General features: G+C 45.0%; 1 protein-coding gene across 2 annotated transcripts in view; it reads right to left on the reverse strand.

Moving 5' to 3' along the window:
* BAZ1B (bromodomain adjacent to zinc finger domain 1B) overlaps nucleotides 1-16073 on the reverse strand; it is a 110093-nt gene that overhangs the window by 69608 nt on the left and 24412 nt on the right. For both annotated transcript variants that reach the window (XM_006119603.5, XM_014571765.4), the window contains exon 4: nucleotides 14869-15067. In XM_006119603.5, coding sequence (XP_006119665.3) covers nucleotides 14869-15067 — 199 coding nt within the window. The remainder of the gene's footprint in view (nucleotides 1-14868; nucleotides 15068-16073) is intronic.

The following is a 16073-nucleotide window of genomic DNA, read 5'->3' on the forward strand; positions in this document are numbered from 1 at the left end:
CATCACACAGTCAAACAACAGGAAAATGTAATCTCTGTCTGGTTTGTAACTGTCTGCTGTATAATTGATTTACACGTAGCAACATTAATTAATGTGGTGGGTCTGATTAGTTAGGTAATTTTATTATGATTGGTTAGTAAAATTATAGTAAAATAATTGGTTAAGGTATAGCTAAGCAAGACTCAGGTTTCATTATATAAACTGGGGTCCAAGGAGGAAAAGGGGAAAAAAAAGAAAATTGGAAGTAACAGAAACAGAAGGAAGGAAGAAGACCAAAGGGAGACAAGGAACACCAAGAAGAACTCACCTCCAAGACCAAGCCTAAGATAAGAGCTGCCAGGACTCTCCTGCACAACCGTGACTTGCAGCAGATAAGATCCAGAGAGACTGACCTTGCCTGGCCAACAGGGGAAGTCTGCCTGCCTTTATCAGGATTGGTGAGCATGACACCGTGTGCTTAGCATGTGTATTCTGCTTGTTTGGAAATTGTCAATAAATAGAGGATAAGGATATTACTGTGTGAGGCTCTTTCAGTGGCTAAAGATCCTGCCAACCCGCAGGAAGATGCGCCCTGAGCCCTAGGAATTGGGTAAGGGTGGGTGTGTAAATTAACAGGGTTGCACCTTGAGCCCTAGGAAGAGGGTAAAGGTGTGTCCCCCTACAGCGTGGAAGGGATAGAGAAATTTGTGTGGGTAACATCCCAATACTGATGTTCAGTTCTTCGTCCATGGAGAAATTGGTGGTAACAGTAGACCCAAGAAACAGAATTGGACTGTCATTCAGAATGACCTTGAGTGGTTGAGATACACCTTGAGCAATGTAAACTGGTCAGCTCCGGGAGGGGTGCCTCCCCTTCGGGGTCAGTGGGTGGCCACTCCAACCCACTACACTCGGATTAGTCTCAGTGGGGGGAATTAACAAGACACACAACCAGTCTGGGGTTCCCCTACCCTTACCTCAGGGCGGGTGGACAAAAGGTAAACAACAAGGGCAGCCTGGGTTTGGGCAGGCCAGTAAATGATAGGCAGAAGCCTGGCCTTAGTTCAGGGCGGGCTGCCAAGTCTATGGTGAAGAGGGCCCAGTCCTAACCCAGAGCGGGCCACCAGTAAACAGTTTGTAGCCCAGCCTTTGGTCAGGGCGTGACAGCAGGTAACAGTTTATAAGCCCAGCAGCTAATTAAGGCCCAGTCCTGGTTCAGGGTGGAGCTGCAAGAAGACAGTTTACAATGGCCCAGCAGTTTATCAAGGCCTAGTCATTGATCAAGGCCCAGCCCTGGTTCAGGGTGGGGCTGCAGGTAAATAGTTCAGAACCCTGCCTTTGGTCAGGGCAAGGCAGCAGGCACAACAGTTTATGAGTCGGTCCTTGGTCAGGGCAAGGCAGCAGGTAAAGCAGTCTACAAGCGCAAACAGGTAATCAAGGCCCAGCCCTGGTTCAGGGTGGGGCCACAGTAGAACAGTTTGTAAAGAACATATATGATTGGGTCTCTTTGCTCAGAAGGGTTGCAGGCAGCTTGCCAGCAATGGCGGAGAGGGGGAGGTTACCACTCAAGCAGTGGGTGGCAGGGGGGGCACAGGCCTGCCCACTCCACTGTGCCCCAGCCCAGGGCCCTAGAGGCAGCAGTTTACTGCTGCTGGATCAGCAGGGGCTCCAGCCTGAAACATGCTGAGCCGGGCATGTCTATGTCCATGCTGTCCCCTGGGCCACTTCCCTTCTCCCCCTTAGCATGTACCTGGTAATCCCGTAGGCCTCTCACGGTGTCGGGGCGGGGAGGGGTGAGGGGAGGGGTGTGAGGTCCATAGGCCTCTCCTTAGCAGCTTGCAGGCTGTTCAGGAAGTCCAGAGAAGGCTGGTGTTCCTCCAGACCACCGTGCAGCAGGGACCCCAGCAGTCCAAGCCAGCTCACTACCTCCACAGGCGTTTGCTCCACTCTGCAGCATGCAGGGGAGCTCTCTGGTCTCAGCTGCTCCTTCGGGCCACAGTGCAGCTGGGGCCCCGGTGGCCCATGCCAGCTCTCCACCTCCCGACACCTTAGGTTCCTTCCTCAAGGTGCAGAAGAGTCCTCTGGCTTCTTCAGTGGTCAGGGCCTCACTGGCCTGGCTGGCAGGCTTTTTATCTCTCTCTGGCCCTACCCCTTCGGGGTCAGTGGGTTGCCACTATAAGCAAACAACAGTTTTCTTCACACTTATGTCAAGAGAGAACAGTTTACTAACTCTGGACAGAGAATTCATCAGTGCCTGTAGCGTTCTTTCATTATGTGCGACAAGCGCTGCATCATCTGCAAATAGGAGTTCTCTAATGAGGACTTTCTTGACCTCAGTTTTAGCCTCAAGTCGTGTTAGGTTGTAAAGAGAACCATCTAACCTTGTGTGGAGAAATACACCACTGTGAGAGTTTAGAAATGCACCATTTAATAGGACTAAGAAGAATATACCAAAGAGGGTAGGAGCAAGATCCCTGTTTGACTCCACTCTTCACCACAAAGGGTTCAGATGTAGATCCATCATAGTACACTATTGCTTTCATATCTTCATGAAAAGATAGAGCTTGAGCAGAGTTGGTGGACAGCCAATCTTAGTTAACACTTTGTATAGTCCTGATCTACTGACTGTATCGAACATCTTTGCTAAGTCCACAAATGCTATAAACAGCAGCTTTCCTTGCTCTGCATTTTTCTTGTAGTTGAAGAGAAAAAATCATGTCCATTGCTGACCTGCCAGCCCTGAAGCCACTCTGTTTCTGGATAGATTCGATCTGAGAGTTTTTGCAGGCAATTAATGACACAGGCAAATGCTTTACCTGTAATGCTTAGCAAAGAGATGCCTCTGTAGTTGTTACAGTCCCCCTTATCACCTTTGTTTTTATAGAGTAATGATGTTTGTGTCTTTCATATCATGAGGAACCTCTCCCACTCGCCAACATTTTATAAGTCAGTCATAAAGGGATGAGTCTTTCATATCATGAGGAACCTCTCCCACTCACCAACATTTTATAAGTCAGTCATAAAGGGATGAGGACAGCCTTGTTAGCCTTCAGGACTTCAGCTGGAATCCCATCGTTACATGGTGCTTTTCCACTGGAGAGAGCATCAAGTACTTGAGAAAGCTCTACCACCATATGCTCTACATCTAGCTCTAATATTTCTGGAAGAGTTGGAATGAGGTTACCAAGTAGCATATAGAACAATGTAAACAAGCCATTGTGTCTGTATGAAATTTTAGTTTGTACTGACATTGCTAGTGCCTTATGTAGCCTTTTGTAAAACAAATGATCTGGATGAATTGATTTACCTCCTGGAAGACCTCTGCATAATCCCACGGTACACAAACTCCGGACTGAGAACCATTGTACTAGCATACTGAGTCAAGTGCTAATTAAGGACTTGTGGAGACATCAGGAGGAAATTAACAGGAAATGGTTAACAGCAAAGGAAGATTGGGAGCAGGGAAGATGGACAGTTTTGAGGAGACAATCAGAGGTCTGATATATCTGGGGATGCAATGAGATACAGCGGCATCCTTCAGTCTGCAAAGAAACTGCAAGAAAACTTGATCTTATGAAAGGAGATCTAATGCATCCTGGTTGAAAATGCTGGGGGAAAGAATTTGGGTAAGCTAGGGGAATGTCCTGTGAGTTAAGTTTAGTCTCTGGAAAGTAGGACATGATTTTGGTTTATATATAAGAATTTCCACTACTCTTACTCTATCATCTCTATCTCTACTCTTAAGTATATTTACGGTGAAAACAAGCTTATTGTTAAAGTGCAACATGTTAAGCAGAGTGGTGGTCCTGAGTTAAAACTAGTAAGCTGATGTGTACCATGCCTTAGGGAGTAATGAATCTATAAGTGTGCAGTGGAACGGGGCTAGGCACTCCAAAGGGACATTTGAAAGGCTTGGGGGTTTGTGTGTAGCTACCCCTTGCCTGACCAGCAGGGTCTGAGATGGTAATACTTCTGCTGCCTGCGGTCAGCGCAGTCAGAGATCTCACCACCGGCAGCTACAGATAAGGCTCTCTCACACTAAGGGCCAAGTGGCAGCAAGGTGCTTCACAGCCCTGGACACCCTTGAGACACTACACCATCATAGAAAAATATTATGCATGAAGGCAAATCTCCCATTTTATATACATGGGGATCAAATTTAAGTAATTTTAGCAGATTCTACCTACTGTGCAATAGTACTGTAGAAAAATTTCCAACTCTGTGCCTTGCTGGGGGAAGACCAGAGCTTCTGGCACAGCAGGACAGGGTGGTGGGGTGCCCCCAGAGGGCAAGGTAGGCAGGTTATGTTGTATGATCAGTCCATACAGCATCAAAGAGATCAGACACCTGACTCAACCAGCATAATATACTCTGTATGAAATACCATACAGTGGGAGAGGGGGAGGGAGAGGGAGAGGGGTCTCCCACCGACCCCTACCTTCCCCTGCCCCCCCCCTCCCCTCCCGGCAGTAGAGAGGAAAATTACATTAACTGCGTGTCGGCTGTGGATCCAGCCGGAGTGACTGTAACTGACCAGAACGTCCTGAATGCGGCTGCCTGCCTGTCACTGCCTCTCCTCTTCCACACGCAGGCTCTGCCTCCCTGCAGCAGGAGGGAGGGTTTGGCACACCCCCGCCCCCTCCTCCGCTTCTCCTTCGACGAGACCCGCCCCTGCCAGAGTATCTCCTGATAGTCCAGCATTTCTGATAATCCGGCACCACCTGGGTCCCAAGGGTGCCGGATAATCGGAAGTCTACTGTAATTTCATTTGGTGATCCCTAATTCATGGTATAGAAAAGTAATTAGCTTCTCCTTACTTTCTCCATACCAGTCATGATTTTATAGATCTCTATCATTCCCCCTTAATCTTCTCTTTTCCAAGCTGAAAAGTCCTAGTCTTATTAATCTCTCCTCATATGGCAGCCATTCCATACCCCTAATCATTTTTATTTTCCCTTTTCTGAATTTTTTTTCCAATGCCAAGGGATCTTTGAGATGAGGTGACCAGGTCTGCATGCAGTATTCAAGATATGAGTGTACCATGGATTCATATAGAAGCAATAAAATATTCTGTCTTATTTTCTATCCCGGTCTTAATGATTCCTAACATTGTTTGCTTTTTTGACTGTTGCTGCACATTGAGTGGATGTTCTCAGAGAACTATCCACAATGACTCCAAGATCTCACTCTTGAGTTTTAATAGCTACTTTAGTCCCCATGATTTTAGGCTCACAGTTGGGATTATGGTTTTATGCACATTACTTTACATTTATCAACATTAAAATCCGTCTGCCATTTTGTTGCCTCGTCACCTCATTTTGTGAGATCTTTTTGAAAGCGCTTCTCAGTCTTCTTTGGACTTCACTATCTTGAGCAGTTTTGTATCAGCAGCAAATTTTGCCACATCACTATTTACCTTATTCTCCAGATAATTTTTTAATACATTTGATAGGATTGGTACCAATACAGACCCCTGCGGGACACCACTAGTTTCCCCTGTCCATTCTAAAAACTGAAAACTTATTCCTACCCTTTGTTTCCTATCTTTTAACCAGTTATCAATCCATAAGAGGACCTTCCCTCTTATCCCAAAACAGCTTACTTTACTTAAGAGCCTTTGGTGAGAGACCTTGTCAAAGACTTTCTGGAAATCTAAGTACACTATATCCACTGGATCCCCCTTGTCCACATGCTCTTAATCCCCTCAAAAAATTCTAATAGATGAGAGACATTTCCGTTTACAGAAACCATGTTGACTTTTCCCTAATACAATGTTAATTCATGTATCTGACAAACTGTATTCTTTACTATCGTTACAACCAATTTTTTAGAATTACCAGTCTAATTGCCAGGATCACCTCTAGAGCCCTATTTGAAAATTGGTGTCACATTACCTATATTCTAGTCACTTGGTACAGAAGCTGATTTAAAGGATAGGTTATAAACCGTAGTTAGTAGTTCTGCAATTTCACATCAGAATTCTTTCAGAACGCTTGAATGAATGCCTTCTGGACCTGGTGATGTTACTACATAGTTTATCAATTTGTTCCAAAGCCACCTCTAATGGACACCTCAGTCTAGGACAATTCTTCAGTTTTGTCACCTAAAAAGAATGGCTCAAGTCTACAAATCTCCTTAATATCCTCAGCTGTGAAGACCAATGCAAAGAGTTCATTTAGTTTCTCCACAATGCCCTTTTTGTCCTTTGAACATCTCGATCATCTAGTGGCTCCACTGGTGCTTTAGCAGACTTCCTGCTTCTGATGTACTTTTTCTATTACTTTGAGGTTTTGGATAGATGTTCTTCAAAACTCCTTTTTGGCTTTTCTTATTGTATTTTTACACTTGATTTAACCAAGTTTATGCTCCTTTCTATTTTCCTCACTGGAATTTAACTTCCACTTTTTAAACTATGCCTTTTTCTCTCTCGCTGCTTCTTTTACTCAGTTAGGTCAAGCCCCAGCGGCACTTTTTTGGTTCTTTCACTGTATTTTTTCTTTTGGGGGTATAGATTTAAGTTGAGCCTCTATTATGGAGTCTTTGAAAAGTTTCCATGCAGCTTGCAGGGATTTTACTTTGGCCCTGTATCTTTTAATTTCTGTTTAATCTCATTTTTGTGTAGTTCCCCTTTCTGAAATTAAATGGCAAAGTGTTGGGCTGCTGTGGTATTTTTCCAGCCACATAATTGCTAAATTGAATTATATTATGGTCACTATTTCCAAGTGTTCAGCTATAACCATCTCTGGGACCAGATCATGCACTCCTCTTACAATTGAAATAACAGAATCCTAGAACTAGAAGGGAATTCAAGAGGTCATAGAGCCCAGTCCCCTGCCCTCACAGCAGGACCAAGCACTGTCTAGATCAGTGGTTCCCAAATTTTTCGGCATCACAACCCCTTTTTGATTTTTGAAAAACCTTCACCCCCGCCTCCCAAAAAAATAGCAGCAAAACTTAAGCGGGAAAAAGGGGGGGGGGGGACTGACCAGGGTAGCAAAACTTGATGGAGGGGAGAGGCTGGGTCGTGCCCCCCCTGGAATTTCTTGGCACGCCCCCCAGTTTGGGAACCCATTGTCTAGATCAGTGGTCCCCAACCTTTTGGGGCTGCCGGGCTACTCACACGCTGGGCACCCGGGGACGGGGCCACACTTACGGTGCACGCCTGGGGGTGAGGCCACCCATGTGCCGCACTCCCCGGGCCGGCGCCGCTCCTTTGCCCAGAAGCGGGGCTGCCCATATGCCGTGCGCCGGGGCTGAAACAGCCCATGCGCCACAAGCCCGGGGACAGGGCCACCACCACCCATGTGCCGCGCACCCAGGGCTGGTGCCACTCCTGTGCCGCACGCCCAGGGGCCAGCACAGCCCTTGCACCGCGCACCCGCGGGCAGGGCCACCCAAATGCTGTGCACCTGGGAGCAGGGTTGCTCGCCCGGGGACGATGCTGCCCATACGCCGTGCACCCAGGGGGCCGGCACCACCCATGCGCTGTGCGCCCGGGGGCGGGGCCAGCCCCGTTCACTCAGCAGGCGCACAGAAATGGCCCGGCAGGCGCCATGGCGCCTGCGAGCACCGTGTTGGGGACCACTGGTCTAGATCATACCTGACAGGAATCTGTCTAACCTGCTCTTAAGTATCTTCTGTGATAGAGATTCCACCACCTCCCCAGGCAATTTATTCCAGTGTTTAACCACCCCGACAGTTAGGAACTTTTTCCACATGTCCAACCTAAACTTCCCTTGTTGCAATTTAAGTTCATTGCTTCCTGTTCTATCCTCAGAAGCCAAGGAGAACAATTTTTCTCCCTCCTCCTTGTAACATCCTTTTAGATACTTGAAAACAGTTATCATGTGCCCTCTCAGTCTTCTTTTTTCTAAATTAAATGAAGTCCAATTCTTTCAGTCTTCCTTCATAGATCATGTTTTCTAGACCTTTAATCATTCTTGTTGCTCTTCTCTGGACCTTCTCCAATTTCTCCACATCTTTCTTGAAATGGGGTGTACAGAAATGGACACAGTACTCCAGCTGAGGCCTAATCAGCCCAGAGTAGAGCAGAAGAATTACTTGTGTCTTGCTCACAACACACCTGTAATGCATCCCAGAATCACGTTTTGATTTTTTTGCAACAACATCACAATGCTGACTCATGTTTAACCTGCCATCCACTATGACCCATAAATCCCTTTCAGTAGTACTCCTTCCTAGAGATTAGTCAATAGGGCACCTCCGCCTTTCAAGTGTAGCAACAGTTCTAGGGCTGATGCTACACCTCAAAGGCAAAAGTGCCTCGTGGAGCCTGGCCTCGTATCAGGCTCCACGTGGCGTTTCAAAGCAGCAGCACCACACAGAGCCTCGGGTCAGCAGAGTCCCAAGCTGGCTCCGGACTGCATGCAGCATTTCAAAGCAGCAGTGCCATGTGTAGCTCGCGGTCTGGCCCAGGTTCCACACGGCACTGCTGCTTTGAAGTACCCCCACCAGAGTCAACAAGGGGGCGGGAAGCGACTCGTCGACTACCTGATAAGCATTTGCTTATTGGATAGCCAACTAGTCCTTCACATCCCTACTCCTTCCTAGACAATCACCTACCATTCTGTGTGTGTGAAACTGATTGCTCCTTCCTAAGTGGAGCACTTTGCATTTGTCCTTATTAAACTTCATCCTGTTTACGTCAGACCATTTCTCTAGTTTGTCCAGATCATTTTGAATTTTGACCCAGTCTTCCAAAGCACTTGCAACTCCTCCAAGCTTAGTATCATCTGCAAACTTAATAACTGTATTCTCTATGCCATCTTCTAAATCATTGAAGATATTGAACAGAAACGATCCAAACACAGACCTCTGTGGAGCCCCAATTGTTATGCCCTTCCAGCATGATTGTGAACCATAATGTACTACTCTGAGAACAGCTGTCCAGCCAGTTATGCACCCACCTTATAGTAACCCCATCTAGGTTGCATTTCCTAACAGTAGCCCCATTCGAATCCATAAGCAATTCCTGGAGAGTACTCCTGTGGAGACAGCTGAGGCAGCTGTCCTACTACAACAAACTGCTGATACACCACTGGTGGAGGAGAAGGCTCAGAGTGGACACTAGCAGCTGGTCACTTCTAGCAGCAGGCAGGGCTCCACTCCTCCCACCAGGGTACCGGGCAACCGTTACACTGTTCTGAATACAGGAGATAAGGAATCACACTCTAAAGCAGAAGAGAAGCCATGTACCCCCATAGCTGGGAGGTATGCTGCCATCACTACGAGGAGAAAATGTAGGGTAGTGGTGGTCAGAGACTCTTCTGAAGGGGACAGAGGTGCCCATCTGTCATCCTGCCATGTAATCTCGGAAGGTATGCTGCCTGCGAGGGGCCTGTATCTGAGATATTAGAGGCATTGTCGAGGATTATCCAGCCCTCTGACTACTACCCCATGCTACTCATCCATGTGCGTACTAGTGATACTGCAAGGTGTGACACTGAGCAGATCAAGAGTGACTACAGGGCTCTGGGAGTATGGGTAAAGGAGTTTGGAGCGCAAGTGGTATTCTCTTCGGTCCTTCCTCTTAAAGGTAGGGGGGCAAGCAGAGACAAGTGCATCCTGGAGGTGAATGCCTGGCTGCGAAGATGGTGTCTCCAAGAGGACTTCAGTTTCCTTGACCATAGGATGCTATTCCAAGAAGGGATAGGGATCACCTTTTGAGGAAAGGGAAGACCATATTTGGATGTAGACTAGCTAACCTACTGAGGAGGGCTTTAAACTAGGTTCGATGGGGGCAGGTGACCAAAGCACACACGTAAGTGAAAAATATGGAGACGTGGGAGGGAACCTGGGCTTTAGTAGCACAGAAAAAGGAGGAACTAGGCAGAACTGGGAGGCAAAAATCAAAATCAGTATCTTCGTATATACAAATACAAGAAGTATGGGTAATAAGCAGGAAGAACTTGAAGTACTAATAAACACAACTATGACAGTTGGTATCACACAGACTTGGTGGGATAATGCACAACTGGAATACTGGTATAGAAGGCTACAGCTTACTCATGTAGAATAGGTGGGGTAAACAGGAAGGAGGTGTTGCCTTGTATATTTAAAATGTACACACTTGGACTGAGGTGGAGATGGACATAGGAGACAGATGTGTAGAGAGTCTCTGGGTTAGGTTGAAAGAGGTAAAAAACAATGGTGATGTCATGCTGGGGGTCTACTACAGGCCACCTACCCAGGTGGAAGAAGTGGATGAGGCTTTTTCTAAACAACTAACAAAATCAACCAAAGTGCACAATTTGGTGGCGGGGGGGGGGACACAGGGGGCAGGGAGAGAGGGGGACTTCAACTATCCAGACATATGTTGGGAAACTAACACAGCGAGGCACAAACTATCCAATAAGTTCTTGGACTGCATTGAACACTTTTTTTTTTCCAGAAGGGTGAAAAAGCTACTAGGGGGAAGCTGTTTGTCACATTGCTGGATCTTGAGGGGAGCAGCCAGATCACTGATGCACCCATAGGTGTGGGTGTTGGCCCCAAAAATGGTATATAAGGGGGCCATGTGAGGTATTGAATAGAAGCTTATTATCGGATAATCCTATGTACGCTGTTCATGTGTTTGTATAATGTCTGTGTGCAATTATTAGCATGTACTTGTATGGACACTGAAGATTTCCCTGCATCTGGTTAAGCATTGGGCAGGGCCAAGCCTGTGGACATGCTAATTACTGAGGCCCTGTGGAACAATGGCTCTCAATGGGCCAAGGACACACCCAAAGAATGGGGGCTGTCACCTGAGAGCAGCCAGCAGGGAACACAGAGAGGCTGAGGACCAGGTGACCTGCTGCATACCAGAAGAGGCCAGGAAGGAGGTATAAAGAGGCCATGCGGTCGATGCCATTTTTGTTCTCAGCTCAGCACTTCATCCCAGAGGCAGCATTGCAGGGATCGAAGAGCCCGGAAGACCTGTGAACCCATCCTGATCTTAGGATGTGCAATAAGAACTTTTAAACCAGCAGCTGTAACATCTCTGCTAGAGCCTGCACCGAGGACTGGGAGATTCGGTGCATGTAACGTACTATTCTTTAACAACCTTACTCCCAGGCTTTTCTTTCTTGTAATAATAAACCTTTAGATATAGATTCTAAAGGATTGGCCCAGCGTGATTTGTGGGCAAGGTCCAGAGGGTAAATTGACCAGGGATCTGTGGCTGGTTTCTTGGAACCAGACAGAACTTGTTCGGGGTAGGTGGGATTGGGTGCTAGGACCCCCCACCTGTGTATGAGGCCCGGGGCCATCTGGGGCACGGATATTGCTGGGGTGTCGGAGGGGTTTTGCTCATGAGGCTTCAGGCAGACTGCTGAAGCACTCTGTGGGACTGGTTTGTGGCCTGTTGGGAGAGGTCACCAGTCTGGTGGCTGTAAGGAGCCCCAGATTTGAGCAATTCGCCCTGAGCGGACACCCTCAGCTGTGCCCAGACACGGCCCGGTCCGTCACACTGTTCTAGATTTGATTTTAACAAATAGGGAGCAACTGGTTGAGAATTTGAAAGTGGAAGGCAGCTTGGGTGAAAGTGATCATGAAATCATAGAGTTCATGATTCTAAGGAATGGTAGAAAGGAGAACAGCAAAATAGAGACAGTAGATTTCAGGAAGGCAGATTTTGGTAAGTTCAGAGAGCTGGTAGGTTCCCATGGGAAGCAAGACTAAGAGGAAAAACAACTGAAGAAAGTTAACAGTTTTTTAAAGGGACATTATTAAAGGCCCCAAAACAAACTATTCCACTGCACAGGACAAAGAGAAAATATGGCAAAAGACTGCCTGGGCTTAACTAGGAGATCTTGCATGATCTCAAAATGAAAAGCGAGTCCTATAAAAAGAGGAAACTAGGACAAATTACAAAGAATGAACATAAGCAAACAATACAGGTATGCAGGGGCAAGACTAGAAATCCAGAGGCACAAAACGAGCTCAAACTAGCTACAGACATAAAGGGTAACAAGAAGACATTGAATAAATATATTAGAAGCAAGAGGCAGACCAAGGACAAGGTAGGGTCACTGCTCAGTAAGGAGGGAGAAACAACAATAGGAAACTTGGAAATGGAAGAGGTGCTTGATGACTTCTTTGTTTCAGTCTTCAAGAAGGCTGATGATGAAGGAATGCCTAACAGTGAATGCTAGTGGGAAGGGAGTAGGTTTAGAAGATAAAATAAAAAAAGAACAAGTTAAAAATTACTTAAAAAATTAGATGTCTATAAGTCACCAGGGGCTGATGAAATGCAACCTAGGGGGATGAAGAGTGCCAGGAAAATGTGAAGGTTTATTTTGCTCCCTTGCACATCTGACTTACAATACAGCTTTTAGATAAACTCTGAAATACAGTGTACAGCTTTATGATAAAATACCCAAGCACCTTAAGGTTGTAACAGCTTTTTCCGCCCTCATTCTTGTACAATTTTCCTCAAGCTTCACTGCAATACTCCAGTAGATTTCATGGACTTAAGTTTTCTTTTCAATCAGCAACATGGTCTTTTAGACATCATTAAAGGCCTGAAACCATTAACTGAAGTTGGCATATATATCAGATATTTTCTATACTACATCTGTAGCATATTGTGTAAGTACAGCAAGAAAAGATGGAACACAAGGACTCGAACTCAGCTAAGTATTACAAGTAACAGAGGTAGCCGTGTTAGTCTGATCTTGGTAAAACAAGAAAAGTAGTCATGTAGCACTTTAAAGACTAACAAGATAGTTTATTAGGTGATGAGCTTTCATGACGACCCACTTTTTCAGATCACCTGAATACAAGATACTCCAGGTGGTCCAAAGTTATAGAAAAATTGCATCGTCACATTGTATGAGAAACTGTATCAGTCATGAAATTAAAAGAATATTGTGCATTCACAGAAGAGCAGAATTAAAGTTATATGCACATGCTTAACACATTGGGGCTACGTCTACACAGGCCCCTTTTCCGGAAGGGGCATGTTAATTTCAGCAATCGTAGTAGGGAAATCCGCGGGGGATTTAAATATCCCCCGCGGCATTTAAATAAAAATGTCTGCCGCTTTTTTCCGGCTTTTAGAAAAGCCGGAAAAGAGCGTCTACACTGGCCCCGATCCTCCGGAAAAAGCGCCCTTTTCCGGAGGCTCTTATTCCTACTTCAAAGGGCGCTTTTTCCGGAGGATCGGGGCCAGTGTAGACGCTCTTTTCCGGCTTTTCTAAAAGCCGGAAAAAAGCGGCGGACATTTTTATTTAAATGCCGCGGGGGATATTTAAATCCCCCGCGGATTTCCCTACTACGATAGCTGAAATTAACATGCCCCTTCCGGAAAAGGGGCCAGTGTAGACGAGCCCTGGGAGTTTAATCATGTATGTACTCTTACCATTTCTATGGAGAGATTATTTTGTATGGAACTGTATACTCAGTGCCTTTTATAATTTCAGAGCATTTTACAACATTAAATTTCCAATTTACAGTATGCATCATCCTTAGTTTACAAGGAGGTGACTTTAGCGATTAGACAAGTCATTTTACCAAAGTCAGAGTAAGTGGCAGAACCAGAATAAAAGTCCTAAGTCCTAACTCCTCTGACATAACCATAAAGCCTAACTGAAGCACAGAGGTGGGTTGTGTTCCTTGAACAGCCTCATTGAGAAGTTAACTGATTTGGTTTCTGTTCTCCTGTAATATTTTGTTTAATGAAGTTTTGGCGAACACTACCTCTTTGGTCCAATTCATTGCATTAAAAATAAAAATGTATTTTACAATCTCTTGCCAATTACTGTCAAATGACAAGCATTTGCTATTTCTTTCTTCCTCAGTAATTAAATTACTATGCTTTAGCTTCATTCTAAGCATTACTAATAGAGCAATTTCTTTCATAATTTTATTGGCTATCAATAACGTTCCAGCAGGAAACCCACAAAGGTGGTGATAGATCTTTATGACCAAGTGGAAAAGAGATGTCTGGTACCAGGAAGGGATGGAAAAGTCCTGAAACATTCCCACAACAGTGGAAAGGTCTCTCAGTGATCCCCTCTAAACATTAAAAAGGTGGCAGCAACATGCAAGTCCTGTCCACAACATCTGTTAAGTGCAGCTTAGTCATTGTTTCACTGACTGACTATTTCAGCTGCTGTATAGACAGGACATTGGATGGTCAACATTCTTGGCGTACATCATTCAAGTGTGATGAGTATGCCTCCATGTGCCCAGAATTAATAAACATGGAATCTAGACTGACAATTGTCAAACAGTGTTTTGGAAGCTACAGCATAGTCATGGCTTAGCTGTGTCTCCCCTTATCTGATTTAACCCTGCTAGGAATGAAATTAAACATACTGATAAAGACACAAGTGCTGGCTATGCTACAGCTCCTATCACCACCACCACCACCAGCACTTCTCCCTCAATGATGAATACCATGCCCAATTTTTCTTATATAAGGTCCTAAAGAAACCACATTCATACTGTAATTAACAGGACTTCTAAAGAAAAGGTTTCGTGTGACTGTACTTGAAAAAGGCAAATATAAACATGTTGATTTCCACAAGACAAAATACTTGAGACCCATAATAGCTTTTCCTTTCTGCCTATGCTTTTTATTCGCCAGGCAAGTTGCGTGGAAGTTCCTAGTTTTAAGAGGTATACCCCAGAACATCTAATCAACTAATAAGCAGTGGCATATTTTCAGTTTTGGAATGGACTACAGGTAGTTGGACACTCACAGGGCTTTTAATTCCACTACAAACTACACCACTAGCTACTAGAACGTTAGAGTATCATGTTACTCTAAAAAGCTCAATGTATCTCCCGTATTTCATAACCCAGACCTGAGAATTTGGATTTGTGCTTAGACCATTTTTGGGTTATGCTTTGGGGGCAAAAGGTTATCTTGTTACTCACAAATAATCTCTCTTCTGCTATCCTCCTCCTTCAGGACTGACTCTTTCTGCATGTCCTGGGCTACCTGACTGGAGTTTTCTTTATCACTGGATGGAGAGTCACATGTTCCATCAGATTTCTTCTCAGCAGCCTCCTCATCCACCTTCTCCAGTGGATGCACTTTCACAATTTTTACTGGCAGCATTTTCTCCTTCCCAATCTGAGTAGAAAAATGCATCCAAAAATGGTAACCAGGCAGGAAATGAGCCAATCAGCTTTTTAAACACTTGACGGGAAGAAAGGTAGGTGAAACAAAACAAGGGGTCACACAAACATCATGGTTTGAGAGAACTTTTAACCTGACTTCAGTAAGATACCCATATAGTTTCCTTGGTCACAGACTAATGAGATCTCCACATTACCCTTCCTATTCAGAAGTCCTGTTTCTACCCCCAAAAAAAGGCAAAACTACACACACACTTTTCTAAAGTCCATCATACTTTCTCAGTCTTCCAGACAGAGGTGCTGCAAGGGGCCATATGTGCCATCTCAAGGCACAAACTCAGTCCCAAATATATATAGTCACAGGATTGAAATTTCCCCCTCCTTTCTGACAAACCTGACTTTCCACTCAGTCCCTCTGACTTTTTGGGGGGTGGGGAGGGGACGGAAGGCAGGGTAGGCCAGCTTCCTCTAATCACACTTAAACTTCTGCCACTGCTATAGACTTTTCCAAGAAATGGGAGAATGAAACTAGCACAAGCTGTGTCCGTTATAAGCTGCTATTCCTACTGAGAACATGCAGTGAGGAGCAGAAGCAGCAGCTAAATGTGAAGTAAGGCTCTCAATCACAGTTAACTCACATAATTACCTCAAAATTAATCACTATTAAAAAAAGAATCACAATTAATCAATTTTAATCGTACTGTTAAATAGAATCCCAACTGAAATTACATTTTTCAAAATTGTTCTACGTTTTCAAGTATTGACTTCAATTACAACACAGAAGTGTACATTGCTCACTATTTATTATTACAAATATTTGCATTCTAAAAATAGTATTTTTCAAGTCATCTCATTTTAGTACAGTCAGTATCTTGAAAATGCATCTTACAAGTGTGCATTTGTTACATGACTGCACTCAAAAGCAAAACAGTGTAACACTTTAGAGCCTACAAATTCACTCAATCTACTTCTTGTTCACCCAATCACTAAGACAAACACAT

The sequence above is a fragment of the Pelodiscus sinensis genome, chromosome 21 (assembly GCF_052426305.1).
Source record: "Pelodiscus sinensis isolate ZL-2025 chromosome 21, ASM5242630v1, whole genome shotgun sequence".
In the NCBI taxonomy this organism is placed as follows: domain Eukaryota; kingdom Metazoa; phylum Chordata; order Testudines; family Trionychidae; genus Pelodiscus; species Pelodiscus sinensis.